Source organism: Microcebus murinus, chromosome 9 (assembly GCF_040939455.1).
Source record: "Microcebus murinus isolate Inina chromosome 9, M.murinus_Inina_mat1.0, whole genome shotgun sequence".
NCBI classification, from domain to species: Eukaryota; Metazoa; Chordata; class Mammalia; order Primates; family Cheirogaleidae; genus Microcebus; species Microcebus murinus.
The window spans coordinates 76,983,914-77,011,583 of NC_134112.1; the positions used below are offsets into that span (position 1 = coordinate 76,983,914).

Sequence of the window (27,670 nt, forward strand, 5' to 3'; positions counted from 1 at the left end):
TAATTGGCACCTATATAGTTTGAAATGCGCTCATTGACCCTAGACTGTTTCCTCAGTATTCTTTAGCAATGTCTAAAATTCTCAATTAGTAAATCAATGAAAACACCGAGTGATTCCAGTCTAAATTCATGCACTAATATTATTACTATTAATTTTATAGTAATATATAGTATAATTATGTGCTTGTATAAGTATAGATATGTAATAGAAACTACAACAGCATAAAAATCTAGATAGAAGTAAATTAGAGAAGGAACTGGAGCAAGAGAGAAACTCTCCGTTTGTGGGCCAGGAAGGATCAGGATCATGAAGTAGAATTTAATTAATTGCTACCGAGTGGATGCCAGGCCTTGGCTGCAGTGTGGGGAGCCTTACTTGGGGTGTAGAGATGATAGCCAGGGGGATTCTCAGGATGGAGTACAGAGAAGAAACCGGAATGGAAATCACAGCAAAGGACTTGGAGGGTACATGAGAACACCTGAAGCAGAGACGCGAACACCAGGCCTCAGAGGAAAACCGCAGGCATCAGAGCAGCAGGCGCGTGAGGAGCAGGTTTGTCGCAGCCGCCTGGAGACCCGCGAGCCCCAGAGCGCAGGCGCGCCAGGGATTGTGGGAAACCCACGCCATTGTTCTGGTGGGCAGAGGCCAGTGAGGACCCGGCACGCTGAGGCGACCTGTGACAGAAGTAATGCGGGGTCCCCAACTTTGCCAGTGTTAGGACTGTGGAACGGGACAGCATCGAGTCGGGAAACCATCTGTTCCTTCTGGTAGTGGCCACCCTGGGTCTGGCTCATTTGCTGCACCAGCCACACTTGAGTGTAGACAGCGGCTATGAGAGACTGGGGGCTCCTGGGCACGGTGGGCTTTTAGCCAAACCTCCGGATTGGGTCCCTGGTTCCAGCCACACCTCTTTTGGCACTTCCTAGTGTTTTCTTTCCCTTAGATTGTAAAACTTTATCTAAACCGTTTCAGAGAGCCAGAAACACCTCAGAAGCCAGCATTTTGGAGGAACAGGTGGCTTGAGCTACAAGAACCCACCTGTCCTCGCTCCACCTGGTTTGGTTTCCTCACCTGAACTGCTGAGCTGAGCCCCTGCAGGGCTTTGCCAATGGATGAGATATGGTTCTGAAACCTGAATCCAGGCGATGAGGCTGAAATTTGCTCGGCCTGAGGTAAAAAGCAGTTGAGTGGCATCTGGAAAATGGGGACAATACTTGTGCCTACTCTTGGGGTGTTAAATGAGTCAATATATGTGAAGTGTATAAGAATGAGAGAGAAAAAAAGGGAAGAAGAGTAAGAAAAATAAAAATGTTAGTGACTGTTCAGCTCTCTTAGATTAGGACTGAGGCTAGACTGAAGTGCCCTTTGTCCTGGTTCCTCTCTGTGCTTTATCGCACAAAAATTTCTAGGCTGGTACTGATGGACCCAGACTTCGCACATTCTTCATTTTGTTTTTCTGAGAAAGTTACATAATATGGCAGACCTTCAGTTAATATAATCGTTGTTGGCAGTTAGAAGGTGCTATACATCACCAGGAGTTATAAGACCACCATAAACGATTCAAACTTACCTGTAATTTAGGTAAAATATTTGTTTCTCAGTTTCAAGGACTTCTTAAGTTTAGGTCTCATGATGTGGAAAATTATTAACTATGAATACAGCACTTCCATTTTCTTGGTCAAAATTGAGTAAACTAAGTCAAAATATGAAACACAGCTTAATTACTAGGCTAACACCTCCAATTATTTGGAGTAAATAAACAAAAAACAGTTGTTGAGTTAGAAAAAAATTAAGAAATGAGGCAATGATTTTGTTAAAGTCATCTCTAAACCCAAACCAGGCAAATTAGTTCAAGGAAAGAGTACTGTACTGGGGTGTACCTAAATGCATATCTTGAAGATATTTAGACTATGAGTCTTAATTCCTTTTTTTAAAAGTGGGATTGCTTATAATGGCAAAGTATGATGGCTAATTTTACAAATAGAAATATTTCCCTCATCTACATACTGTACCAGACAATGAAAATATTCATTCTCCCTTCTCCAGAAAATGTCTTGCATTTGCTTTATATTTTAATCTCTATAATGATAGTGACTGGTCCACTATAGGTCAGGGGAAAGAGCAAAAGCCTTAGAATTAGCTAGAACTGAGTTTTCTAGCTTTGGGCTGGTGAGCAAATTATTAAACATTTTCTAATGCTTATATTTCCTGTTTGGGAAATGAGTATGATAACTCTTACCCCAGAGTGTTGCTGTAATATTAAAATGTTATAATTGATTGTTTACTTTAAATCATTTGATGACTATAAATGAGTTATTGATTGTCAGATTTTAGGAATATGGTAGAAATTGTTTTGCTGTTAATACTGTCTCAATGAATTTAATAAATAGCTGTATTTATTTCAATATTTAAAATTATAAAAAATATCACACATTTGTTTAAAAGTGTTTATGCCATTAATAAATATGACTTATAGCTTGAAATTTTGAAATTTTAGCTATTGCATGTTAAGAATTATTAATAAAAGCAAGTAACGAGACATCCACAACTGAGTAACAATATTTTTTGTCAACCATAAGCATTAAGAAGCTAAGGTACTAATTAGATGCAACCTTAGGAAACCTGCTGTTCTGTAATTATGTCTACAACTGAACATGTGCCTTTTGAAGTTTCTTTTTAACCCTTTGAAATTTTCTTGCTCTCTGTTCTGGATTTTTGGTTTTGTTTTGAGTAGGTTTTGTCCACCTCCCTCAACCTCATACTTGGTCCAAACTCTTCCAAGATGAAGAGAAGCAGAACAGCACCCAATCATACTGAATATTCCTGGCAATTTTCCTGGCAATTCCTGGCAATCCTACTAAATACTCTGTTTGAAGCAGAACAGCACCTAATCCTACTAAATATTCCTGGCAATTTTCATAGCTAATATCCCAGATCCTCTAAGAGTTCCTTCTTGTCTTGTGCCTTTTGCTAGGTGGTGAGTCTCAGGAACACTCCCATCCTGTCATCAACTAGCCAGATTATTGCTCTTCTGTTGCTCTAGCACTGAGTTCTTGTTTCTCATGTCTCAGTTGAGAATCACAGGGCACTCTTATTTTCCTGTGTTTTTGATGAGGAGGCAAACATAACTGCCTCTTTTTCTTAAGTGTAAACGTGAGGTTTTATGGAGTAATGTAGTGGGGCAGAGATAGCTGTGAATATTAATGCATCTTAATAATGTCATTAAAAGGTTGAAGTTGTAGTGAATTTTCCTTTCTGGAAAGCATCTGTCATACATTTATGATATATGATAGATGTATTGTTTATTTTAATAACAGCAATAATGGTTGTTAATGATTGCTTATATCTTGTGGATGTAACAAATTTGCTAATAGCCAGAGTAAGTGGGTTTGACTTTGATACTGAGAAACAATCTTGTTAACCATTTCAGTAGGTGTGTCAACGATAGTCGATAGCCACAGATGAATGCGCACAGCCCAGCATCGACTTTAGCCGACAGCCGTGATATGACTTTTCTAATTTTTCATTTATCAAAATAAAATTGTGAACATTTAAAAATAATGTAATGAAAACATATATGTATATGTTACCTATTCTGATTTACATTACAAGTAAAGCTTCCTGTAAAGTAAAACAAGCTTTCAGTGCTTTAAAGCTTTCCTCATCACATAAGAGCAAAATGGATTCGATGTCAATGCACAGCATGAACCATCGTGCGGACTATGAGTGCCAGCTGTGGGCAAGTTTTCGCAGCCAGTGAGCGCCGTACCAAAGTGGTTAACTCTTGCTTCTTTGATGTTTGGTAACTGCTTTTCCTCCTCTTTTGTGAAATTAAAGAACAACTGTCCTATTTGGTGAGATTGATATATAACCACCAAACACTATAAAAAATATCTGGATTCTATTTTAATAATATATTTTGCCACTATTTGTTTTAAATGTCACTTACTTAAATGTTACTTATTCCACTAATCCAATTTAAAAGACTGAAAACCTGTCATATAATGCACATTTTATAAGTCAGAAAAATATTTCAACTGGGCTGAGGGAAGGAAGCTTGACGTCTGAGCTTGAATAGGGCATTTTCCTTCATGGACTGCCTCACAAAAATGTAGTCAAATTAATGACATTTACCCTAAGGCTTGAGTCAGTTAGACATGCTGATAGAGCCATGATCCGTGTAGGCTTCCTCATGTACATTCTTTCTCAGAAGCACACTATGTGGTGATTAATAAAACACCCTTCATCATCAGATCTGGCTCCACTATAGTATGAATTTGCTAAGGTCTTGCTTTGTTGACCAGGCTGGATGTGAATGCCTAGGCTCAAGCAATCCTCTTGCCTAAGCCTACCAAATAGATGAGAATACAGACATTCACCACCATGCCCAGCTTGTGGAGTATTTCATTTCCATCAGAGCAATTCCTTATCACCTCACATATTTTGATTATTTTTTTCCATTAATTTCTAAGGGAAGCTTGAATGCTAGCAGTTCTGTGACTGATTAAATGGTTCTGGGCTTGACCTTCTGTTTTCATGCTTTTCACAGTCTTTCATACAGATGTGGGTAGGGGCAAGGGACATTATTATTAATAATAGCAGGAATAACTTACATTTATTGGGTACTTTCTATGTGCCAGGTATAAGTTTTAAAAAATAACTTTACTCTTATGTTCAGCGACTGGAGCCTATGAATTGAACTGAAAAAAGGTTAACAGGAGAAAAGCATATAAATTTTATTTAATATTTTTCTGGTCACATGGAAGCCTTCATAGGAAAAATGAAGACCCAAAGAAACAGTTAAGACCAAGAGCTTATATAATTTTTAAACAAAGAGCAATAAATTATAGAGAACTGGCAAGACAAAGGAAAAGTGGTTTCAGCTTCTAGGAGCAGGGATTTGTACAAAGATGACTAGAAAATATATGGGGAAAACTAATGGAAGATGAGGATTATTTTAGTAGGTTTGTTTTACTGATCCATTTCAGCGTTGACTCTCAGTCTTCAGTGGTAAGAATGTTCTCCTCTTCCTGATACAGGGAGGGCATCTTTCCCATGGGAAATTTTATGTCTTGCTTCAGGCAGAAAGAGGAAGATCAGAGAGCCTTTCCTACATCTGCTGTTTCTCAGTCACTTGCAGCTCAAAATAGTCCATGTGCCAATGTGGCATGTTTTGGGGTGGCATGTTGTGAACACCTTCATTTGCCTTGTTTGAAACTTCATCATAAGTTTCTTGTAGTAAAAGCTGAATTGGTGGCTGTGGAGAAAAGAATCAGTTTGGTAGCTGAGTGGTAAGAGATCTTCAGAAGGACAGAAGAATGTATGTTAGAATGAGAATAAATAAGCAGAAAAGAGCAAATCTAAACACATTTTCCCGTATCCTATTAAACCAATCTCCCAACTCTGGGAATAGATCAGTCCAATAAAACTGTTGAGTCTAGTTTATCCTATGAAGAACCTTAATCTCTTCTGTTAAATTGTATAAATTAGACACTATTTGTCCCATCTGATTCACATAGAGGCAGCAATTTTCACCAGTAATTGCACAAGCTCCTCCTTGTTGGGCAGTCAAGTATGAAGGTTGTGATAAATTTGGAGAACAACAGAAACTAAGTTATTTAATTATGATTAGAGTGCTTCCAACATTTTCACAGTGACATTAAACTTTTATTCTACTACCTGAAAAGATTTAGGATCACCCTATGTTACAAGTTTCAAAATTTGGGAATAAGGTCCTTAACACTGAAACTTGAAATAGCAACACAGAATCAGGTTTTCTATGCAGTCTTATATGTTTATGTGACATGACTTTATTAACGAAGGAGCCCAATTTTGTAATTTGGCTAGCATGTAAGGTAGAGTATCTAGTGACAGAAGGAGCCAGGTATCTGAGCACACATTGTCCTGACCATTTACATAACTTTTTGCTACATAAGATAAAAACCAGTGTTGTTCCTAGACAAGGTCAGAGTGGAACCTGCAATTTCCCAGGTCCAGTGTGTTTCACAACTTTTTTCATTGGTCCTATTGGCATCTGAACGTCTCCATTTTCATGTGCTACTATCAGTTTGTAAGAGCAGAATATGTTTTGAAATATTTGACATAGGAGACCTGTAGTCTGGCTTTGGCAGCTATAAAGTTCAGTTTTGTTACCTGATTAAGTTGGTTCAGTTTTTTGGTCTACCCATATAAAATTTTTACGGTTAGGTAGCCTAGCCAGGGAAGTAGCTGAACTACCCAATGTTGTGCAACATTGGCCTGTGAATCAACCAAAACATTTGATGGTTTGCTAAAAGTTTGTACCCTAATAGGCTGTACTAGAACCACTTACAACCTCTGTGAAGAGTTTGAGGATGCTGCATGTGGAATTAAAATACAGGGTTTGATTGCAATATTGCCTTGGTTTGTCACCTAGGAAGGGTGAATTATCGTGTCCATTTTTAACACAAAGGAAAAAAATTGCTTCCATTTTCTTTACCTGAACAAGGGATAATCCTTGAGCTTACAAAGAGGTTTTTATGGCCGATTGAACTCACCAGAAGGAAAGGTAGAGTGACATTGTTTTCCTGGTCTTGGATATCATACACTTCCATTTATCCACCTTCCACAGTGGGTCCACCAGGTGCTCACACTGGCAGAAATAAAAACTAGTTAATATTGCTCATACTGTCTAGATGTTGACATAACCAGCAATCAGAATGTTTAGTTAACATAACCAGGATTTGCAAAACAGTTATAAGGAGGTGTCAGGTTTGTGCTTGACATATCAATAAACCAGTAAGGCTAAGATGAGAGAGAGAGACAGTTGAAAGACAGACTGTAGAGGAGGACCAGAGGAACAGTAGGATAGATTAATATCAGTAATCTTCAGTCAGCTTTTCAATAAATGGGGGCGGGGGGGAGGTAGTTACTGTTTAAAAAAGAGGTCCCCCTTCCAGGGAGGAGAGAGACTCAAAAGGGAAAAAATAGAGGGAAACAAAGTTTTTGATCTGTGATCTTGGGGAAAGCTGTCTACTTTGTGATGTCATCTTGCTTCTAGAGCCTTGGAATTCGCTCTGAAATCCTTACTATGAAGTTACCTGTAAGGACGGTCTTCCAGTTGTCCTAGGAGTGATGATCTGGATCTAGCTTTATGTGGCTCACATGAATCCAGGAAGATTTTTCTTTTATTATGATGGTCATTTAGGTGATTAGCAGTACTTCAGGTCCTTCTCAGCGAGGTAACAGTGCATGCTTTCTTCTAAAATCTTGATGTATACCTATCTTTTGGTAAAAAAAAAATGGCAAAGTTTGTCTTAGTCCATAGGAAGGGTTATCAGTCACACCTTTTTTACTTGCTGATGATATGATCCAGGTATATTAGTTAGCTCTTTTTTTCCTTTTGGCATATTATGGGGGTACAAATTTTAAGGTTTCAAAAATGCCCTTTCCCCTCCTCCCCCCACAAGTCTGAATTGCCAGCATGACCATTCCCCAGATGGTGCACATCTCACTCATTATTTATGTATATACCCACCCCCCTCCCCCCTCCCACCTGCCCAATACCCAATTCCCAATTACTGTAGTACCTATGTGTCCATTTAGGTGGTGCTTAGTTAATACCACTTTGCTGGTGAGTATATATGGTGTTTGTTTTTCCATTCTTGGGATACTTCATTTAGTAGTATGGGTTCCAGCTCTAACCAGGAAAATATAAGATGTGCTATATCACCGTTGTTTCTTAGAGCTGAATAGTACTCCGTGGTATACATATACCACATTTTATTAATCCATTCTTGGATTGATGGGCACTTGGGCTGTTTCCACAGTCTTGCAATTATGAATTGTGCTACTATAAACATTCGGGTGCAGGTGTCTTTTTCGTAGAGTGTCATTGGATCATTTGGGTAGATGCCCAGCAATGGGATTGCTGGATCAAATGGTAGATTCACTTGTATCGCTTTAAGGTATCTCCATATTGCTTTCCACAGAGGTTGAACTAGTTTGCAGTCCCACCAGTAGTGTAGGAGTGTTCCTCTCTCTCCGCATCCACGCCAGCATTTATTGTTTGCAGACTTTTTGATAAAGGCCATTCTCACTGGAGTTAAGTGATCACTCATTGTGGTTTTGATTTGCATTTCCCTGATGATTAGAGATGTTGAGCATTTTTTCATATGTTTGTTGGCCATTATTCTTTAGAAAAGTTTCTGTTCAAGTCCTTTGCCCACTTTTTAATAGGGTTATTTGATTTTTTTCTTGCTGATTTTCGTGAGTTCTAAGTATATTTTAGTTATCAGCCCCTTATCAGATGCATAGGATGCAAAAATTTTCTCCCATTCTGTAGGTTGTCTGTTTACTTTCATGACTATTTCTCTGGCTGTGCAGAAGCTTTTTAGTTTCATCATGTCCCATTAATTTATTTTTGTTGCTGCTGTGATTGCCATAGGGGACTTCTTCATAAATTCTTTGCCTAGGCCAATGTCTAGGAGAGTGTTTCCAACTTTTTCCTCTAGAGTTCTAATAGTTTCATACCCTAGATTTAAGTCTGTTATTCAGCGTGAGTTGATTTTTGTGAGAGGTGAAAGGTGTGGGTCCTGCTTTAGCCTTCTACAAGTGGCTATCCAGTTTTCCCAGCACCATTTGTTAAAAAGGGATTCTTTTCCCCAGCATATGTTTTTGTCTGCTTTGTCAAAGTTAGATGGCTATATGAGGATGGTTTTATATCAGGGTTCTCAGATTTGTTCCTCTGGTCAATATTCCTGTTTTTGTGCCAATACCAGATTGATTTAATTACTGCAGCTTTGTAGTATAGTTCGATATCTGGCATATTGATACCTCCCATTTTGTTTTTGTTGCCTAGGATTGCTTTTGATATTTGGGGTCTTCTTTGATTCCATACGAAGCGTAAAATTATTTTTTCTATATCTGTGAAGAATGCTGATGGGATTTTAATAAGTATTGCATTGAATCTGTAGATCAGTTTGGGTAGTATAGACATTTTAATGATGTTGAGTCTGCCGATCCATGAGCATGGAATGGATTTCTATCTGTTTACATCCTCTGCTATTTCCTTCCTCAGTGTTTCATAGTTCTCCCTGTAGAGGTCTTTTACCTCCTTGGTTAAGTATATTCCTAGGTATTTTAATTTCTTTGTTGCTATTGTGAACGAAATTGAGTCTTTGATTTAGTTCTCAATTTGATTGTTGTTGGCATATATGAATGCCTCTGATTTCTGTGTATTGATTTTGTATCCTGAGACTTTACTGAATTCATTTATCAGTTCCAGGAATTTCTTGGTTGAATCTTTGGGGTTTTCTAAGTATAATATCATATCATCAGCAAACAGTGAAAGTTCGATCTCTTCTGCCCCTATTTGGATACCTTTAATTCCACTTTCCTGTCTGTTTGCTGTAGGCAGGTCTTCCAGCACTATGTTGAATATAAATGGAGATAGTGGGCAGCCTTGTCTGGTTCCAGTTCTAAGTGGGAATGCTTTCAGTTTTTCCCCATTCAGTATGATGTTGGCTATGGGTCTGTCATATATGGCTTGTATCATTTTTAGATATGTTCCTTCTATGCCTATTTTATTAAGTGTGAGTATCATGAAGGGGTGTTGAATTTTGTGAAAAGCTTTTTCTGCATCAATTGAAAGAATCATGTGGTCTTTGTTTTTGCTTCTGTTTATGTGATGAATTGCATTTATAGATTTACGTATGTTGAACCATCCCTGCATCCCTGGGATGAAGCCCACTTGGTCGTGATGGATTATTTTTTTGATAAGCGTTTGGATTCAGTTAGCTAGGATTTTGTGGAAAATTTTTGCATCTATATTCATTAGGGATATTGGTCTGTAGTTTTCTTTTTTTGTTGCATCCTTTCCTGGTTTTGGTATCAGAGTAATATTCGCTTCATAAAAGGTGTCGGGGAGGTTTCCGTTCTTCTCGATGTTATGGAATAGTTTCTGCAAGATAGGTACTAGTTCTTCTTTGTAAGTGTGGTAAAATTCGGGTGTGAAGCCATCTGGGCCAGGCCTTTTCTTTTTAGGGAGATTTTTAATTGCTGTTTCTATTTCAGCAGTTGAGATTGGTCTGTTCAGGGAACCCATTTCTTCCTGGTTGAGTCTAGGGAGGCTGTGTGTTTCTAGAAATTTGTCCATTTCCTCCACATTTTCCAGTTTGTGTGCATAAAGATTTTTGTAGTATTCATAAATTATATCTTGTATTTCCTTGGGATCAGTTGTGATATCTCCTTTTTTGTTCCTGAGGGAGCTTATTAGAGATATCTCTTTTCTGCTTTTTGTTAGCCTAGCCAATGGTGTGTCAATTTTGTTTATTTTTTCAAAGAATCAACTTTTTGTTTTATTAACCTCCTGAATAGCTTCCCCGTTTTCAATTTTGTTTAGTTCTGATTTGATCTTGTTTATTTCACTTCTTCTGTTGGGTTTGCGGTTGGTCTGTTCTTCTTTTTCCAGCTCTTTGAGTCGTTTCATTAGATTGTCTATTTGTGATCTTTTTGACTTTTGGTTATAGACATTTATGGAAATAAACTTTCAGAACTGCTTTAGCTGTGTCCCAGACGATTTGATAACTTGTCTCTCCATTGTCATTTTCTTCATAGAATTTTTTAATTTCCATCTTGATTTCTTCATTTATGAAGTAATCATTTAGTAAGAGGTTGTTTAATTTCCACATTTTTGTGCATAAATGTGAGTTTCTGTTAGGGTTGATTTATACTTTTATTCCACTGTGATCTGAGAAGATACATGGTATGATTTCTATTTTTTTAAATTTATTGAGGTTTACTTTGTGTCTTAGGATATGGTCAATCTTAGAGAATGTCTCGTGAGCTGATGAGAAAAACATATATTCAGTGGATTTGGGGTAGAATGTTCTGTAAATGTCAGTCAGACCCAATTGTTCTAGAGTTTTGTTTAAGTCCATTATTTATTAATTTTCTGTTTGGAGGATCTGTCTTGTGCCATCAGTGGGGTGTTGAAATCTCTGGTCATTATGGGGTTGCTATTAATCCATTTGCTTAGATCCAGTAAGGTTTGTTTTACGAATCTGGGTGCACCTAAATTGGGTGCATATATATTTAAAATTGTTATCTCTTCTAGTTGAACTGTGCCCTTCACCATTATATAATGACCCTCTTTGTCTTTCACTACTTTTGTTGCTTTAAAAACTAAATCGTCTGAAATTAGTACTGCCATGCCAGCCTTCTTTTGGCTTCCACTTGCTTGTAATACCAATCTCCACACTTTTACTTTTAGTCTATATGCATCCTTGCAGGTTAGATGTGTTTCCTGAAGACAGCATATACTTGGCCTGTATTTTCTTATCCATTCAGCCTGCCTATGTCTCTTGAGTGGAGAGTTTAAGCCATTCACATTTATTGAGAGAACTGATAGGTAAGGTTGGTTACTCTTCATTCTGTTGGGTTGGATGTTGTTGCTATGATTTCTCTCTTGAGCCATTGTAATATCTGGCCTTTAATCTTTGGGTTTTGGTTGTTTTTATATTCGTGAGTTTTTATTATGGTGTTCCGCACATAACACTGTTTTGAGTACTTCTTGTAGGGCTGGTCTTGTCTTGGTGAATTCTCTGAGACTTTGGTTATCTGAGAATGTCTTAATTTCTCCATCATATATGAAGCTTAGTTTTGCAGGGTACAAGATTCTAGGCTGGGCGTTATTTTGTTTTAAAAGAGTGAGAGTGGGTCCCCATTCCCTCCTTGCTTGTATTGTTTCAGTTGAGAAATCTGGAATTACTTGCATCGGTTTTCCTTTATATGTAACTTCCTTCCTGCGTCTAACAGCTTGTAGGAGGGTCTCTTTTGTTGATATTTTGATCAGTCTGATGACTACATGGCGTGGTGTTTTCCTGTTTGCATTGTATCTCCCAGGAGTCCTTTTGGCCTCTTGTATTTCTAATTCTAGGTTACTGGTTAGACCTGGGAAGTTTTCCTCGATTATTTCTTCAAAAAGCTTATCCTACCCTTGGGTTTTTTCTTCTTCCTTCTCCGGAATCCAGTGGACCTGCAGGTTATTTTTCTTCGTATAATCCCATAATTCTTGTAAGCTTTGCTCATGTCTCTTATTTTTCTGCTCTAACTCTGTGATTAACTTATTTGATTTGAATGAGTTGTCTTCCAGCTCTGAGATTCTCTCTTCTGTTTGGTCCACCCTATTTTTGAGACTTTCCACCGTGTTTTGAATTTCCCTGAATAAATTCTTCATATTGAGGATGTCTGATTGATTCTTCTTCAAGATGTCGATCTCCTTAGTGATTCTTTCTTCCAATTCTTGTATCTTCTTTGTAGTTTCTTTGTGTTGGTTATCCATTTTTTCTTGCATTTTATTGAGCTTTTTTACAATCCAATTTTGGAATTCTTCTGTCATTTTAGTGTTTTGGGTTTGTTCAGACTCCATTTCTTGAGAGCTGGTGTATCTCCTAGGGGGAGCGTTTTTGGCTTGAGTTTTTGAATTGTGTTGGGCCCTCCCCATCTGGATCAATTGCTAGAGCTCAGTCGTCTACTTTTTATAATTTCTTGATCTACCACTGGACAGAGCTCTTCCACCACACTTGTAAGGTTCCTCTGACAGGGATAGCTTTTGGGGAAAGTGGGTTTTCTTGTCTCGTCCCACCTCCAGGGGTGGAGCCTACCACTTTGGGCAAGAGAGATGCGGGCTGAGGGGAGGCTGTATCTCCCCAGTCTGCCCTGCATGCTTTGCACGCCAGTGGCTGTAACTCCCCTTGGCTGCTAGACTTCTCAGTAGACCTTTGAGGGAGCCAGGCCTGACGAGCGATCGGAGATTGTGTAGGGTTGGGATTTGTCAGGAGAGACTCTAGTCTGGGCGGGGTTGGGGACTTGCCCGCTGACGGCTGGGCTGTGGACCCCCTCAATGGCGATTGCTAGCCCACTCGTAGGGCATCAGTACTAGAGGCGACTGATTAGGGTGCAGCCGGTGCCGGGTTGGGGGCCTGGGTCAATAGGACACCCCGCAGGTTCCTTCAGGCCGCCTGTCCACCCGCCTGTTCAGTCAGAGCCCACGCTTTTACTGACCAGCCCTGTGTGGTTTTATTCGCCTGGGGCAGTTCATGCTTAGAGCCCCCACTTAGTCTCCCTGGTTACCAGAGGCGAGACCTCTAACCTCCTCCCCGGTTGGTGCAGATCAGTTTCCTCCGTCTTGGAGCTGTCCTAGCACCGGGGTCAGGGGGGACCAGGCCGCCACCTTTCACCATCAACTGCACCCTCTTCTTCTGCTGCGATTTTGCACTAGTTTCAGACAGGTCTCTGGCTGGGTGGGTGTGGAGGTCAAGGGGGAAGCAAGGAGTTCTCCTGTGGGTCTGATCCCACTTCACCACCTGGCCTGGTGGGCCGGCGCCCTCCCACGCACCCTATTGTTTGCTTTGCACTCTTCAGAGAATGCCATCTTATTTCCCGATCGCCTTGTTTATCCTTTTATGAGAGTTCCACGTTGCTCCTCTGCGGATTCTCAATGCTGTCCTTGTAGTGGGGAGATCCACTCGCACGTAGGAGACCAAGAACTGTGTCTCCTTCTCTGGAAGCAGAAGTCCAGAGAGTTACCTCTACTCTGCCATTTTTCTGAATCCCCTAGTTAGCTCTTGTATATAGCTACTCATAGCATCAAATTGTTAACTAAAGCTCCCATAATGTTCACTTAATCCAGGAATACAATGTTTTTTTTTTTCTTTTTTTATTTTAGCGTATTATGGGGGTACAAGTGTTAAGGTTACGTATATTGCCCATGCCCCCCTCCCACCTCGAGTAAGAGCTTTAAGCGTGTCCATCCCCCAAACGTTGCACATCTTACTCGTTGTGGTTGTATATGCCCATCCCTTCCTCCACCCTCCCACCCTCCTGACACCCGATAAATGTTAATCCTATATGTCTACTTAGGTGTTGATCTGATAATACCAATTTGCTGGTGAGTACATGTGGTGCTTGTTTTTCCATTCTTGAGATACTTCACTTAGTAGAATGGGTTCCAGCTCTATCCAGGAATATACAAGAGGTACTATATCACCATTGTTTCTTAAAGCTGAGTATTATCATGAATACAATGTTTTGAGATGCCAGTAGATACAGGGTGTCCAAAAACTATAAAAGCAATTATTCTATGTCTCTTATTTGGAGAATTCTAGAAATTTTAAGGACCAAAGTTAATGCCTTTAGCCATTTAAGTCCAATTTCTTGACAGATTTTTTCTTAAAGTTTATTTATATTGAGAATTTTATGTACACTTGTTCTGGTGGTTAAGGATGGTATGAAATTTTAACGAGTACTCAACTCCACAGTTTTTGTCAGCAAGTGGTTAATTTCTGCTAAAAAATGAGTTTCTTGCTCTGATTCAGTGTTTAAAAGAATGCCAAAATGGGGAAAATCTCAGCTATTAATTTCTTTGCCACTATCATGGTGTCAACATAGGAAGTTGAAAGTAATTTAGTCCATCCACTAAATATGCAGACAATAAACAAACAGAGGAATAGCCTAAAGCTGGAAGTAAATCTCTAAAATTCATTTGGAGTGTCATTAGGTGCAGTATGTGCCTTGGAGGATTCCCTAAGTTATGTTGATTTCGTCCAGAGTGAAATTTACAAGTAGTGCATTGGGAATTCATCTGGTGAGAAATTTTGTGAATGCCAGGGCAGAACGAATTGTCTTATAGTCTCAACTATCCCGGACTGCACCTATGTCCATCTAATGGGAGATAAATGCAAGCCAAAAAGTCAAAGTTGAGTGAACTGTAGGAATTCTGTGTGGTCCAATGCATAATATATTTGATAATTGTTTAGCACTCATCTGTATTGATTTATTTTTTTCATATTGTGAGGCATTTGCCTGATTGTCAATAATATCAGTTAAGGATAAAGGCCAGGCGCGGTGGTTCACGCCTATAATCTTTGCACTCTGGGATCGCTAAGGGTCAGGAGTTTGAAACCAGCCTGAGCAAGAGTGAGACCCCCATATCTACTATAAATAGAAACAAATTAATTGGCCAACTAAAAATATATTGAAAAAATTAGCCGGGCATGGCAGTGCATGCCTGTAGTCCCAGCTACTCGGGAGGCTAAGGCAGCAGGATTGCTTGAGCCCAGGAGTTTGAGGTTGCTGTGAGCTAGGCTGACGCCACGGCACTCACTCTAGCCAGGGCAACACAGTGAGACTCAGTCTCAAAAATAAATAAATAAATAAATAAATAAATACAGAGCATCTTTTAAGATTGCCATCCTCTTCAGAAGATTTTAAATTAAGATAGCTTTTCATTAGAGAAGGGAGGAAGTTTGAGGTTTGGTCTGAAGGTGGGAAAATAAAAACATTTTTATAATTACTCTTTATCCTTTCAGTGTCACTTCCCTTGTCCTATGTCACTTCTCAATCTTGAGAGGCACAGAGACACCAAACACTATGGCTATTTCCTGCTGAATTGGGGCAAAGATTGCTGACTAGGATATGAAGAGAGAAAGTATATATATAGCATGGTGCTTGAGATATTCATGAGTCCCAGGCCTGGTGCCATAGCTCTCAACCATCACTATAATAGTTGCTTTTGTCACTGCTGTCTTATAACATTTTAATATATATTTGATTGTAATATAAAGTATGAGCAAAATTAGCAAGACTCACATGTCTAACTTTAGCAATCTAGAAAGCATGGACTGGATTTCATGAGAAATCCTTGAAAGCAAAGAAGAATATCAGTCAGGGAGATTTGTTGTCAGGAAAAGATTCAGAGTTTTGTCCAAACTGTAGGCAAGTAATAAAAACTCAAAAACAATGAACAAAGATTGAATCTAATAACAGCTGTACTTATGAAACATGATTTTTATCTCTCTAGTTTTCCATTTTTACCAAGGATAAGTCATAGTAACCAACTTAATTGGAAAATAAATTTTAGTGTTATTATAATTGGCCTGATTGTTTGCATAAAGTGCAACAAGAATGATTTCTGGTCATATATACTTTTAAAATTGGCTTTGGTGGAATTTTTATATAAAGAATCTCAGATTAGACTTAAATTTTTTTTTTTATTTCAGCATATTATGGGGTACAAATGTTTAGGTTACATATATTGCCCTTGCCCCACCTAAGTCAGAACTTCAATTGTCCATGCCCCAGATGTGCACCTCACCCATTAGGCGTGTATATGTCCATCCTCTCCTCCCCCTCCCATCTGCCACCCAATGAATGTTACTACTATATATGCACTTAAGTGTTGATCAGTTAATGCCAATTTGATGGCAAGTACATATGGTACTTGTTTTTCCATTCTTGTGATACTTCATTTAGTAGAATGGACCCCAGCTCTATCCAGGATGATACAAGAAATGCTAGATCACCCTTATTTGTTGTGGCTCAGTAGAACTCCATGGTATACATATACCACATTTTATTAATCCACTCAGGTATTGATGGGCAGTTGGGTTGTTTCCACATCTTTGCAGTTATGAATTGTGCTGCTATAAACATTCTAGTACAGACGTCTTTTTTATAGACAAATGTCTATTCTTTTCTGAAGATTTCTGTGGCTAGAAGTCTTCTCATTAGGCTCATTCTGCCCCCATGATTTCTTATATAAAATGATATTGTGGAAATAGATTTAAATGTTAATTTCAATAAGATTATCCTACTTCTCCCCTGAGATAGAGGGAAAGCTAATTTTTTATTCCATTTCCTTCTCCCTCTTCTTGCCATTCAGGCATTGGTTTTGGTAGTTGGTATTTGAAAGGAATTAGTTTTTTCCCTAAATATTATTTTTAGGTGAAGATTTTCTGTGTCCTGAATAAGGAAGTTTATAAGGGTTTAAATTATAAAAATCTATAGCTACTATACATGTTCTAAATATGAGAGAAAAATTCGTTATCTTCAAAACAGACTGTAATGGTTCTTGAGATTTTATTTTATTTTGACTATAGGGTTCTCTCTCTCTCTCTCTCTCTCTCTCTCTTTGCAACAGGGCCCAAGTGTCATGCTCAGGTTTTCTCATTAGAGTAGTTTATTTTTCAGTGATAAGAATGCATGGATAATTTGCTATGAAAGGACACACATTCCTAGAAAGAATGGTGTAATTCTCATTGTATGTTCACATAGCAATAACTACTAATTTAATTTTAAAGACAGGTTCTAGCTTCTTCCTAGGACCATTGAACATTTAAATATGTCTTCTTGTACATAATTTTTACAAATACCAAATGCTGAATAACAAATATATAGCTTAATTTCTTGTCCGTGGCTCACACCATTATATTGTACCACAAAAGTGGTACCATGTAGCAAAAGTGTGTGCTGTGACACTTTTTGAAAATCAGAATGACAACACAAAATCAAAATATTCCTTTTCTTCAGCTAAGCTACAACCAATCCTTTAAATAGAAAGATATAATGCAATAAAAATATATTTCTAACTTAAACATGAAAGTACATTACTGTAAGACTTGATCAAGCAGTGTTCCAAATAGCACTTGTTTGGTAGGAGTTTTTGGTAGATTGAAAAAGTTCAAGAAAACTTTTTACTTATTATCTCTGGCAGAAGTGGCTTTTCCCCTACTCCTTTACTGCCCCCCTTCAAAAAAAAAAAAGCACAACAAAAGAGAATGAACAAATTTCAGAATTTTATGAGAGGTTGTTTTCAATATTTACAGATCACTAGGTAGCAGTCTTTCAAGAAGCAATAAACAAGAATGAGAGGGGTTCAACTTTGAATTTATTTTGATTCAATGGGCTTTTGCTAAGGCATTGCTTGGTACAACATTCTGCACACTTGGGAAGGCCGAAGGAAAAATAGTTACCTTCACCTCTCTGTAATCTCAGTAATGATTTGGGAAGATGACACAAATGTTAACCATTATAGAATTTGTATCATATATAATAGGAAATAATTTCATGGATTCAAATACAGGAATAGGTTCTCCCTCTTTTAAAAATGAATTAGAATCCCTGCACTTAAAATTTAGAACTTGGTAAAGTCTTACAATCTTTATTATGAAATGCAACATAACAATATATTCTATATTTCTTTTTTTTAGTTATAGATGATGCAACTTGCAAAACATTCCTGAAGCATGAAATAAGAAGAATAATATTTAAATGTAATATAATCATTATGCCTGTTTATTCATCAAAGTATCTTCATTCCACACTCTTTTTTCTGTTCTCATATCCAACGCCAAATATTGAGTAAAGTGTGTAGGAAGAGATAAGTGTTTTTCATATTCATTATTCTTTGCAATGGGAGTACTAAGGTTCAAGAACATCTATTTTGGAAGCTTTCTTGAGTCCAGTGGAGTATCGCAGACAGTGTTCACCTTCCTTCTAATTCCATGTTGCTTTACTCTGGATTTCAGAGCACCCCCTCTTATCCCAAATGTGCCTTTCCTCTGGGCCTGGAATGCCCCAACTGAACTTTGTACTGGCAGGTTTGATGAGCCACTAGATCTGAGCCTCTTCTCTTTAGTAGGAAGCCCACGAAGAGATGTCACAGGGCAAGATGTTACAATATTTTATGTTGATAGACTTGGCTACTATCCTTATATAGATACAACAGGCAAAATTGTGAATGGAGGAATTCCCCAGAATGGATCCTTAAGAAAACACTTGGTTAAAGCTGAGAAAGACATTCTTTATTACATGCCAACAGACAATGTGGGCTTGGCTGTCATTGACTGGGAAGAATGGAGGCCCAATTGGGAAAGAAACTGGAAACCTAAAGATATTTACAAGAATCAGTCTATTAAATTGGTCCAGCAACATAATACACACCTTAGTGTCACAGAGGCTGCCAAGATAGCCAAGGTTGATTTTGAAAATGCATCACAGAGTTTCATGGAAGAGACTTTAAAATTGGGAAAATTACTTCGGCCAAATCACTTATGGGGTTTTTATCTTTTTCCTGATTGTTACAACAACAATTATAGACAACGTGGTTTCAATGGAAGTTGCTTTGATACAGAAACGAGAATAAATGATGATCTCACCTGGTTGTGGAAGGAAAGCACTGCCCTTTTCCCATCCATTTATTTAAGCACCGACATGTCTTCTCAACAAGCTGTGCTATTTGTGCGAAATCGAGTTCATGAGGCCATTAGGATTTCCAAAGTACCTGATGCTGACAGGCCACTTCCAGTTTTTGTATATTCCCACCTAGTTTTTACTGATCTAATTTTCAAATTCCTTTCTCAAGTAAGTAAATCAACATAGGAGGGCAATGAAACAGTGTCTACAAAAAGTAGTGAAATTTAATACTATTTTTGAAGGGGGTGGAATTTAGTTTTAATGTCATTTAGCAATGTGCATGCCAGTAGTTGTACATCATTATATGAATGCAAAATAAGAGTATGTTTAAACATTAATGTAATCTCATGATCTCTTAGCATGCATAGAGAATTAGGTAGTATACACAGTGTATTAACTCACTTTCCGTTTTTTCATTCATGGTCCTGCTCTCTTGTCAATAGAAGTAATTAAAACAAAATAGTCTCTGTTTCATAATAAGGCAATAGTTGTATAAAAGATAGAAACAAATTGTAGAGAAATAATTAAATTACACCTGTTGAGTCATCATGCTTAGCTTTGGTGTTACTGTCCTATGTAAAACACTTTCGTTTTATATTTATCTGCTAACTTTTTCTGTCATGTTTGCCAGGATGACCTTGTGCATACACTTGGTGAAAGTATTGCTCTGGGTGCCTCTGGAGTCGTAATATGGGGAAGCTTAAGTGTAATGCGAAGTATGGTAAGTTGAATTGGTAGGTAATATATGAAAATATTTCTACCTTTAATATTTTTGAGGATTTTTTTGGTATTGAATAAGGAAATAAGTACTATGCTTGGCATGTAGTAGTAAGTGTTCAATAAATACTGGGTGAATCAAAATATCTTGCATCTATGTGGGGGTTGCAAAGCAGGAAATATTGCACCTGTTTTCCAGTAATGAAACAAGTTCATTAAGATTAGTTGAATTTCTCTAGGCTACAGAGCTATTAAGTAGCAAAAAAAAAAAATAGCAAAGACTATGATCTATTTTCTGACATGATGTTTGGTGTCAGAAAATTGGTTTCTCTTCCTTTATTTTCATTCTTGTTTAATTTTCCGTATCAGATCTTTATCCCCCACCTCTTTAATCTTGTTGACACAATGCAAAAGTAAAGCTGCCATGTGGTCATTGCTGAGTTAGAGCTGAACTTTTGCTTCTGAGATGTATGTGGAAATACTAATGACACCATGGAACATGTCAAATGAAGCTCATGGCCCAGGGGTCCTATCCTAGGACCTGTAGAGAATAAACTTTTTACTTTAAGATCAGAGGAGACCTTTTGAGAAGGAACACATTCATATCTTGTCCTTTAGATAAAATAGCCATATTCTTACTTTATTTAAAAATACTTAATAGCCATTACATTTGTGAAATCTTCCAAGGTAATCTGAGCTCTTCTACCTATTTTCAGTAGTTTTTATGTTTCTAATTTTGATCTTCCAGAAAGGGAAACAACAGAAAATAGAAGTTCAGAGAAAGGTGTATGTCCCCTGGTAAAATCTTCTATACCTCAGAAAATTATTTTAAAACTATAATTCTACTAAGTATATTCCTAATTTTTATTAGTTGGTTCCCCAAATTAATAAACTCCTTTATCAAGAATTCTATTGTTTAAAAATTTAAAAATTCTCCATATTCTTTTCTTTCTTTTTTGTCTTTTAAAGAAAAATGAGAACTCCACCCTTACTATGAGGAAGAGTGAGTCAGGCATTCCTCAATGAACAGGAGCATATAACAAATTATTTAAATGTCACACTTGGATTTAATCTTTAATCTTAGATTCACATTCTACTACTATGCCTGCTAAATTATCTTCAGTACTATTCATACTAGGGACAGTCCTTCAACTTTAAAATGATTATTTTCTACTATTTTGAAATTGTCTGCTATAGACTCTGTTGTATATATACCTGCTACCTTTTCCAATTTATGATGATTTTGAATGCTAGTGCTATCATTATTTCCCTTCTTCTATGTCATTTGTGATCAATAAGGTAATGGATTACTTGTCATGTTTCCTCTGATTCATTGATAACTTGAGAAACCAGTAATTGCAGATTTATTTGCAGTTACTGGAACTGACCTTAAACAAGTGTAAGTAAACCATTTTCTTCCATTTCATTTTACTGGATCTAGTGGTGTGATAGAGCTAGCTCTACTGGGCCCAGCTTATAAGAACTGCTTGTTAAATATTCAGAATTTTGCAAGCTAGTTATTAAACACAGCCATTATTAAGAATCAAAAACTTAAAATAAATGATGTTAAAAACAAAGGTAATCAATTCTTAATATATCCATTATTTTGCTTCATTTTATTATTATCCATTCTCTTGAGATTATTTATATCTATTATGTCTGTGTAAGTGGAAATACTATGTAATGATATGCTAGTCTACACCTTATTGCCATACTGTGTAATGGTGGTGTACTCAATTCCCAATGCTGCGTTCAGTAATGTCAGGTTGGTAGCTTGATATTGGTCATGGTAGGAGTATTTCCACCACGGAGATATATGTATGGAGATATAACCAGGCCTTACCTATTAGAGAGCCAGTTATAAGATCTTTTTATAGACTACATCTTATGTTGGTTAATGGTTCTCAAATCATTCTCATCGCTTTACTCTTCTTTTTGCCAAACCCTGTCTCTGTGGAGTTGAGGAAGCAACTGCAATGTTATCTGAACCTGGTATATATTCTCACATCCTTGGTGCTGGGAACATAGTGTCGAAGAATATTGAAAATGTCCATGTACTCTTGAAGCTTCTGAGTGCTTAAAAACAGTACACAAGAAAAATATTTCATTTGATAAGTGCTATACAGAGAATTAAAATAGAGAGATGTGAAAGAGTCAACAAGAAAGATATTCTTCCAACTGTTGATCATAATTAGAAGGGCATTGCCTAATTAAAGCTGCCATCTCAATGACCAGATGAGTAAACCATGATGAAAATAAGAGGAAAGAGCATTCCAAGCACAGGGAATAGTAAATGCAGTTTAAAATGAACCTGCCATGCTAGTGAAATAATTCCTGTGTCTATGGTAGAGTGGGTATGGGAGGGTTGTACAAGAGGAAGGAAGGCTTATACCACATCAAGCTGTGTACAAATCAAGAGAAGTTGTTGAATTTTATTCTAATCACCATGCAGAGCTACTGGAAGTTTACCAAGATGGATAGTATATTAATTTTAAATTCCTTCCATAAAAATTATAATGAACTTAGTGACTTACGAACTAGAAATTTATTATCTTATAGTTTAGTAGGTTAGATGTTCAACATGGATCTCACTAGGCTAAAATCAAGGTGTCAGCAGGGCTGCATCCTTCCTAAGGGAGGATCCTCACTAGGCCACTTGGGTTGTTAGCAGATTCAGTTCCATGTGGTTGGAGCAATGAGATGTTCATTATCTGGCTGGATGTTGGCTAAAGGCCATTTCCAGCTTCTAGAGGCTGGTCCATTCCTTAGCTCATGGACTTCTTCTTCTCTTTCCAAAGTCAGTAAGGGTGACTTTGCATCTCTCTTCCTTCCTGTGTCTTACCTTTCTAACTCAGCTTGAAAAGTTTCTATATATTCAGACTCATGTAATTAGATTAAGCACGCCCAGGTAATTCAGGATAATCTCCCCTTTTTAAGGTCCATAGCCTTAATCACATCTGCAAAGTCCCTTTTGCCATGTAAGATAACATAGTCCCATATTCCAGGGGATTAGGGTATGAACATCTTTGGGAGGAAGTTATTCTGCCAACAGTAGATGACATCATCTCAATGAAGGTAACAAGAAGTAGATTCAAGCGGAAGCTGTTAAGATTTCTTGACTTGCCCCCCAACCTACCACCACCACTTCCTTTGGTCTGCTGAAGGATTAATGCAGCCAGTGCACTCAATGGAACTGTTGATCATAAATATAAGTGACCATCTTCAATGTTTTTAATAGCACAGTGTCCAGGCTTTAGAACATACCAATCTCAAAATGAATCATTTCAGTTACTCATCTCTCATATTCTGCCAAATTTGTAAAAGAGCTGCCATTATTCATCTGCAATTAGACTATATGTAACATTTACATAAACTACACTCGGTTGGACCTATTTAGTTGTTTTGAGTCAGCATTTTAAAAATCACTCTTAGATTCCCCAGAAAGATGGCTGACTAAATATCAGTTACCAGATCACCCCAGAAAGAAGAAAAAGTTTCAGGTGAAAAAGCATAGCCCAGGTGTAATTCTGAGGGAAAAGTGTCAGAACCTACCAAGTATACCATGGGAAGATTGCAGAGAAAAATAAGGAGCAAGGTTTTGGGAGAATTGATCTTTAAGGAGTTTGGAGTCCTATGGAAAGGGTAATTGGGGGTGTTTATTTTTCCTACCCATACATCTGCTACACCCAAACTGTCAAAGAGCTTCTATACTCTTACGAGCCCAAGTACTGTTGCCGTCAGCAAATTGAGAACCTCGTAAGAACAGAGCACCAGACTGCTCGACCACTCACTGTCGCTTTCCTCCACTGCAGACACAAGCTGAGGTTGTGGGCACCATACTGCTTGCCCACCCATTATGTGCCTTTATCCTGCCCTGCCTTTCAGTTTCCTTGTCACTGGACCCCCCACAAATACTTCCCAGCACCTGCTTGCACTGTGATAACCACGGAAGTCCAAAGCAACACAGGAGAACTGGGACAGAACTCCCTCGAGTTCTGTCCCATAGCATGGGCTGTCCCTGGGGGATGGGAAGATGCCATGAGCTACAAAGGTTTTTGGGATGAAAGAAAGCAAAACATGTGCTCTTCTCCACCTGAGAGCCACTGATGTGTGACCCAAAGTTGTCTTCACCCTTCCTAGTGGAGATGTAGGTGCAGAGAGGAGTCTGTGAGACAGGACAGTGTTCCCACTCCAGAATAAAGGCAGCACCAGAGACAGGGAAGGGACATGGAAATGGGGATTCTCCCATCCCCACTGCCCATTGCTGCAAATACAGTTGCGTCTGTTCCCAGGAGCCATTGGTGCCAGCATGCCCCAGGGCAGCCAGTCCCAAGTGGGTAAAGAGATGCTACACCTCCACTAAATCTGTGCTCACTGCACCAGGCTTTGCGTGGAGGGTGCTTCTAATATCCCTCACTTCATGTAGAGGCAGCATTTTTGCAGTTGCACTGACCAGGAAATCTCAGCCTTGGGGTTCCCATTTATGTAGATCCATGGGTAACATTCCCCAGCACCAAGTCAGACTGCAGTAGCCACAGGGGGCTGGTGGATCCCAGGGGAACTGTGTGATTTCCCCAGGGCTTGGACACTCAAGGCAGGCTGCTTTCAGGTGAGAGGAGATTGCAGCATGCCAAGGAGCCTTTCAGGCAAAGGGCTCTCCTCCATTCAGTTTCTCTTCCTCCCCTCTTCCACTCACTGCTGCTGACCACAATGGCAGTTCCTGCACGAGGCTGGCATTTATATGAAAAGGAAGGTTCAGCCAGGATACTTGGGAGTGGCTGCCACCTCTCTGATGGTTTGTCTATGACACTCAGTCTTACATGGAGAATGGGGCTCATGCCTTTTCCTTTAAAAACCCAAAGTGGACTGACTGAGGGTTGTTTGGACTGTGAGCTCCTGACTTGTTGGCCTTCTCCAGGTCTGCTAGCCTGGCTACTCCTGCAGATAAGGGCATACCCTGCTCACCCCATGGCTGAACCACAGGAGAGTGACATTTAGCCTACTTGAGTGCTCTGCAGGCAGCACACCTCTCCCTGTCATGTGTGAGGGAGCTTGAACTCAGGGGCCCAGTGGACAGTTCTGTAGGCCTGATCCCATACCCCCAGGACTCAGCTGCATCATTCAGTGGCATGGAACAGACACTTGTGAACATATCTCAAGTGGAGAGTGAGCCCACATGGACAGAACTGAGAAGAGAATGTGGTGTGGGTCCATGCTGCATAGCTGCCTTTTGAATGGCCTGGTTGGTTTGGCTTGCTGCCAGGGGCCAGACACACCAGAGAGGCATCTACCAGACAAAAGGAGTGGGAGTGAGCACTACCACCAGCTGAACTGTGAATTCCAGACTTCCCCACCCCCACAAGCAGGTTCTTTGGCATGGTGGGGATACCTCCGCCCCTACCTAGAGACTTTCCCCAGTGGGCTGGGAGCTGACTCCCAACCCCAATTGAGGCAGCACTTTTGCCTACCTTTGGGGTGTCTGGACACAGTCTCACCTGACCTAGCCTTGCCTGCCCATCTGCCACTTTAGTGGCAGAGCACAAGAAGGGATCCCCTGGGAGTTTCAGGACTCTTCCCACTGTCTGGGACATCCAAGTACATCTCCTGATTGACTAGGGCTAGGCATAGGCCCCACAAACACCACTGCATCTGGCACTCTCCTGCAAACACCACCTACTGGAAGTGAGGTCAACTTTAACAGCCCATTATATTTACTGATTCAATTGCATAGGGCTTGGATGACTCTTGCCTGCAAATACCACCTAGTGACCTTGAGATTAAACTGGATATCCCAATAAAATTCATACTATTAGAAGTGCACAGGGCTGGGGAAAGATATTAAATTTCAGAGACTTTGGTCTCCTCTTCTCAAAAGGAGGCAGAGAATATGCCTATGCATATAGCACACCACTGCTGCAGCCTACATATAACCAGCATTTGAGAAAACTCCTATACTAAGGCTACCTATAACCAACGTATTCATTCACAACCTAGGTTGCTCTGAGAGTACTAAGCAAAGCCAAAGATCCTTATCTAACATATGCTATAGTCACACTCTTAGGAGGGAAGAAAAAAGGCCCCATCTAAACAAAAAAAATTCAAAATCAAGAAGTAACAACCTCCCCAGATGATCAGTGCAAGAGCTCTGGCAGTATGAAAAAACAGAGTGTAATGACCTTTCCAAAGGATCACACCTGCTCTCTAGTAATGGATCCCAACCTAAGTGAAAATACTGAAATGATAGATAAAGAATTCAAAATATGGATTGTAAGGAAGCTCAATGAGATCCAAGAGAAAATGGAAAACCAACTCAAAGAAATTGAAAAATAATCCAGTAAATGAATGAAAAATTTACTAAAGAGATAGATATATTAACAAAAAATGCAACAGAACTTCTGAAAATGAAAAATTCATTTAGGGAAATATAAAACACAGTGGAAAGTTTTAGCGAAAGACTAGACCAAACAGAAGTAAGAAATTAGAGCTTGAAGAGTAGTCTTTCAAAGTAACCCTGTCAGTCAAAAATAAAGAAAAAAAAAATTAAAAGACATGAAGAAAGACTCCCAGAAATATGGGATTGTGTAAAATGCCCAAACATAAGAATCATAGATATCACTGAAGGAGGAGAAGAAAAAGCAAGAAGCTCAGAAAGTGTAATTAAGTGAATAATTAAGGAAAACTAAATCTATTGAAATAAAAAAAATAGAAATAAAAATCACTCTATTCAATTCTATTTAAACTTGTCTAGAAAATGTGATGCTTATTACATTTATAATTTATTGAGGGTCAACCAAAGGTATGCTAAGTCCTGTGTTAAGCACTTTTATATCTATCATATCTTTTTATCTTCACAACAAACTTATGAGGTGAGCACCATAATTATCCTTATCTTACAGAGTGTGTAGCTGAAACATAACCAGGCTAATTAACTGGCCCAATTACTCAGATAGGAAACTAAGACTTCAATAGCTTGAGAGATTCCCAAGTTCATATATTTAATCTAATGGAACTGGAACTCCAATCAGGGCAAATGGACCTCAGAGCCCATACTTTAATAGTTGTACTATTCTATTAATAACTCTGATTCATTTATGAATTATTAAGAAAGATCAGGTTAGGATATGTTAAGCCTCAACTGTTCAGTTATTCAGTGGAATAAAACAGCATGTGCAACAAACTTACAAATGTCAGTTGTAATAATATTGCTTGATAAGGTAAAAAAGATAAGATATTCTCTACCTCTTGCTTTATCTGGTTATATTTTGTTATTCCTTTAAAATTGCTTATTGCAGTGTATTAATTCACATATGAGTGACTTGTCCTTTGATATTCTGACCATCTTATAATTTTATAGAAATCTTGCTTGACCCTGGACAAATATGTGAAGACTACATTGAATCCTTACTTAATTAATGTCACCCTAGCAGCCAAAATGTGCAGCCAAGTGATTTGCCAGGAGCAAGGTGTGTGTACAAGGAAAAACTGGAATTCAAGTGACTATCTTCACCTGAACCCAGCAAATTTTGATATTCAAATTCGGAAAAGTGGAAAGTACAAAGTACGTGGAAAACCCTCCCTTCAAGACCTGCAGCAACTTTCTGAAAAATTTAATTGCAGCTGTTATCCCACCTTGAGTTGTAAAGAGAGAACTGATATAAAAGACATTAATGCTATTGATGTGTGTGTTGCTGAGGATGTTTGTATAGATGTCTCTGTAAACTTAGAACCCCACTATCAACCTTCTCCGAAGAAAAATGTAACTTTCCGGCTTGTCTCATCATCTCCGTCATCTGCTACAGTGTTCTTTGTTAATATTTTATTTCTCACCATGAGTTCTTCTTTAGTGAAGTGAATTTGTAATTCTATCTGTTAGCTAAAATGAACAATATGTCCATTTTACAGTGTGCTCTTTGGACGAATTAAATGCCTGAAAACAACA

General features: G+C 38.6%; 1 protein-coding gene across 3 annotated transcripts; it reads left to right on the top strand.

Moving 5' to 3' along the window:
* Window positions 1–609: 609 nt before the first annotated feature.
* Window positions 610–27,670, top strand: LOC105869923 (hyaluronidase PH-20-like). Of its 3 annotated transcripts, XM_012762077.3 has the most exons (5): window positions 610–685; window positions 973–1,172; window positions 18,030–19,182; window positions 19,646–19,735; window positions 27,086–27,670. In XM_012762077.3, the coding sequence occupies exons 3-5, from the start codon at window positions 18,232–18,234 to the stop codon at window positions 27,581–27,583; spliced, it is 1,539 nt and encodes a 512-aa protein (XP_012617531.2). In that variant the 5' UTR covers window positions 610–685; window positions 973–1,172; window positions 18,030–18,231; the 3' UTR covers window positions 27,584–27,670. The 3 variants fall into 3 exon arrangements, with proteins under 3 accessions (XP_012617531.2, XP_012617528.2, XP_012617530.2); XM_012762074.3 differs by having other exon boundaries at window positions 610–1,172; XM_012762076.2 differs by lacking the exons at window positions 610–685; window positions 973–1,172 and adding an exon at window positions 7,059–7,220.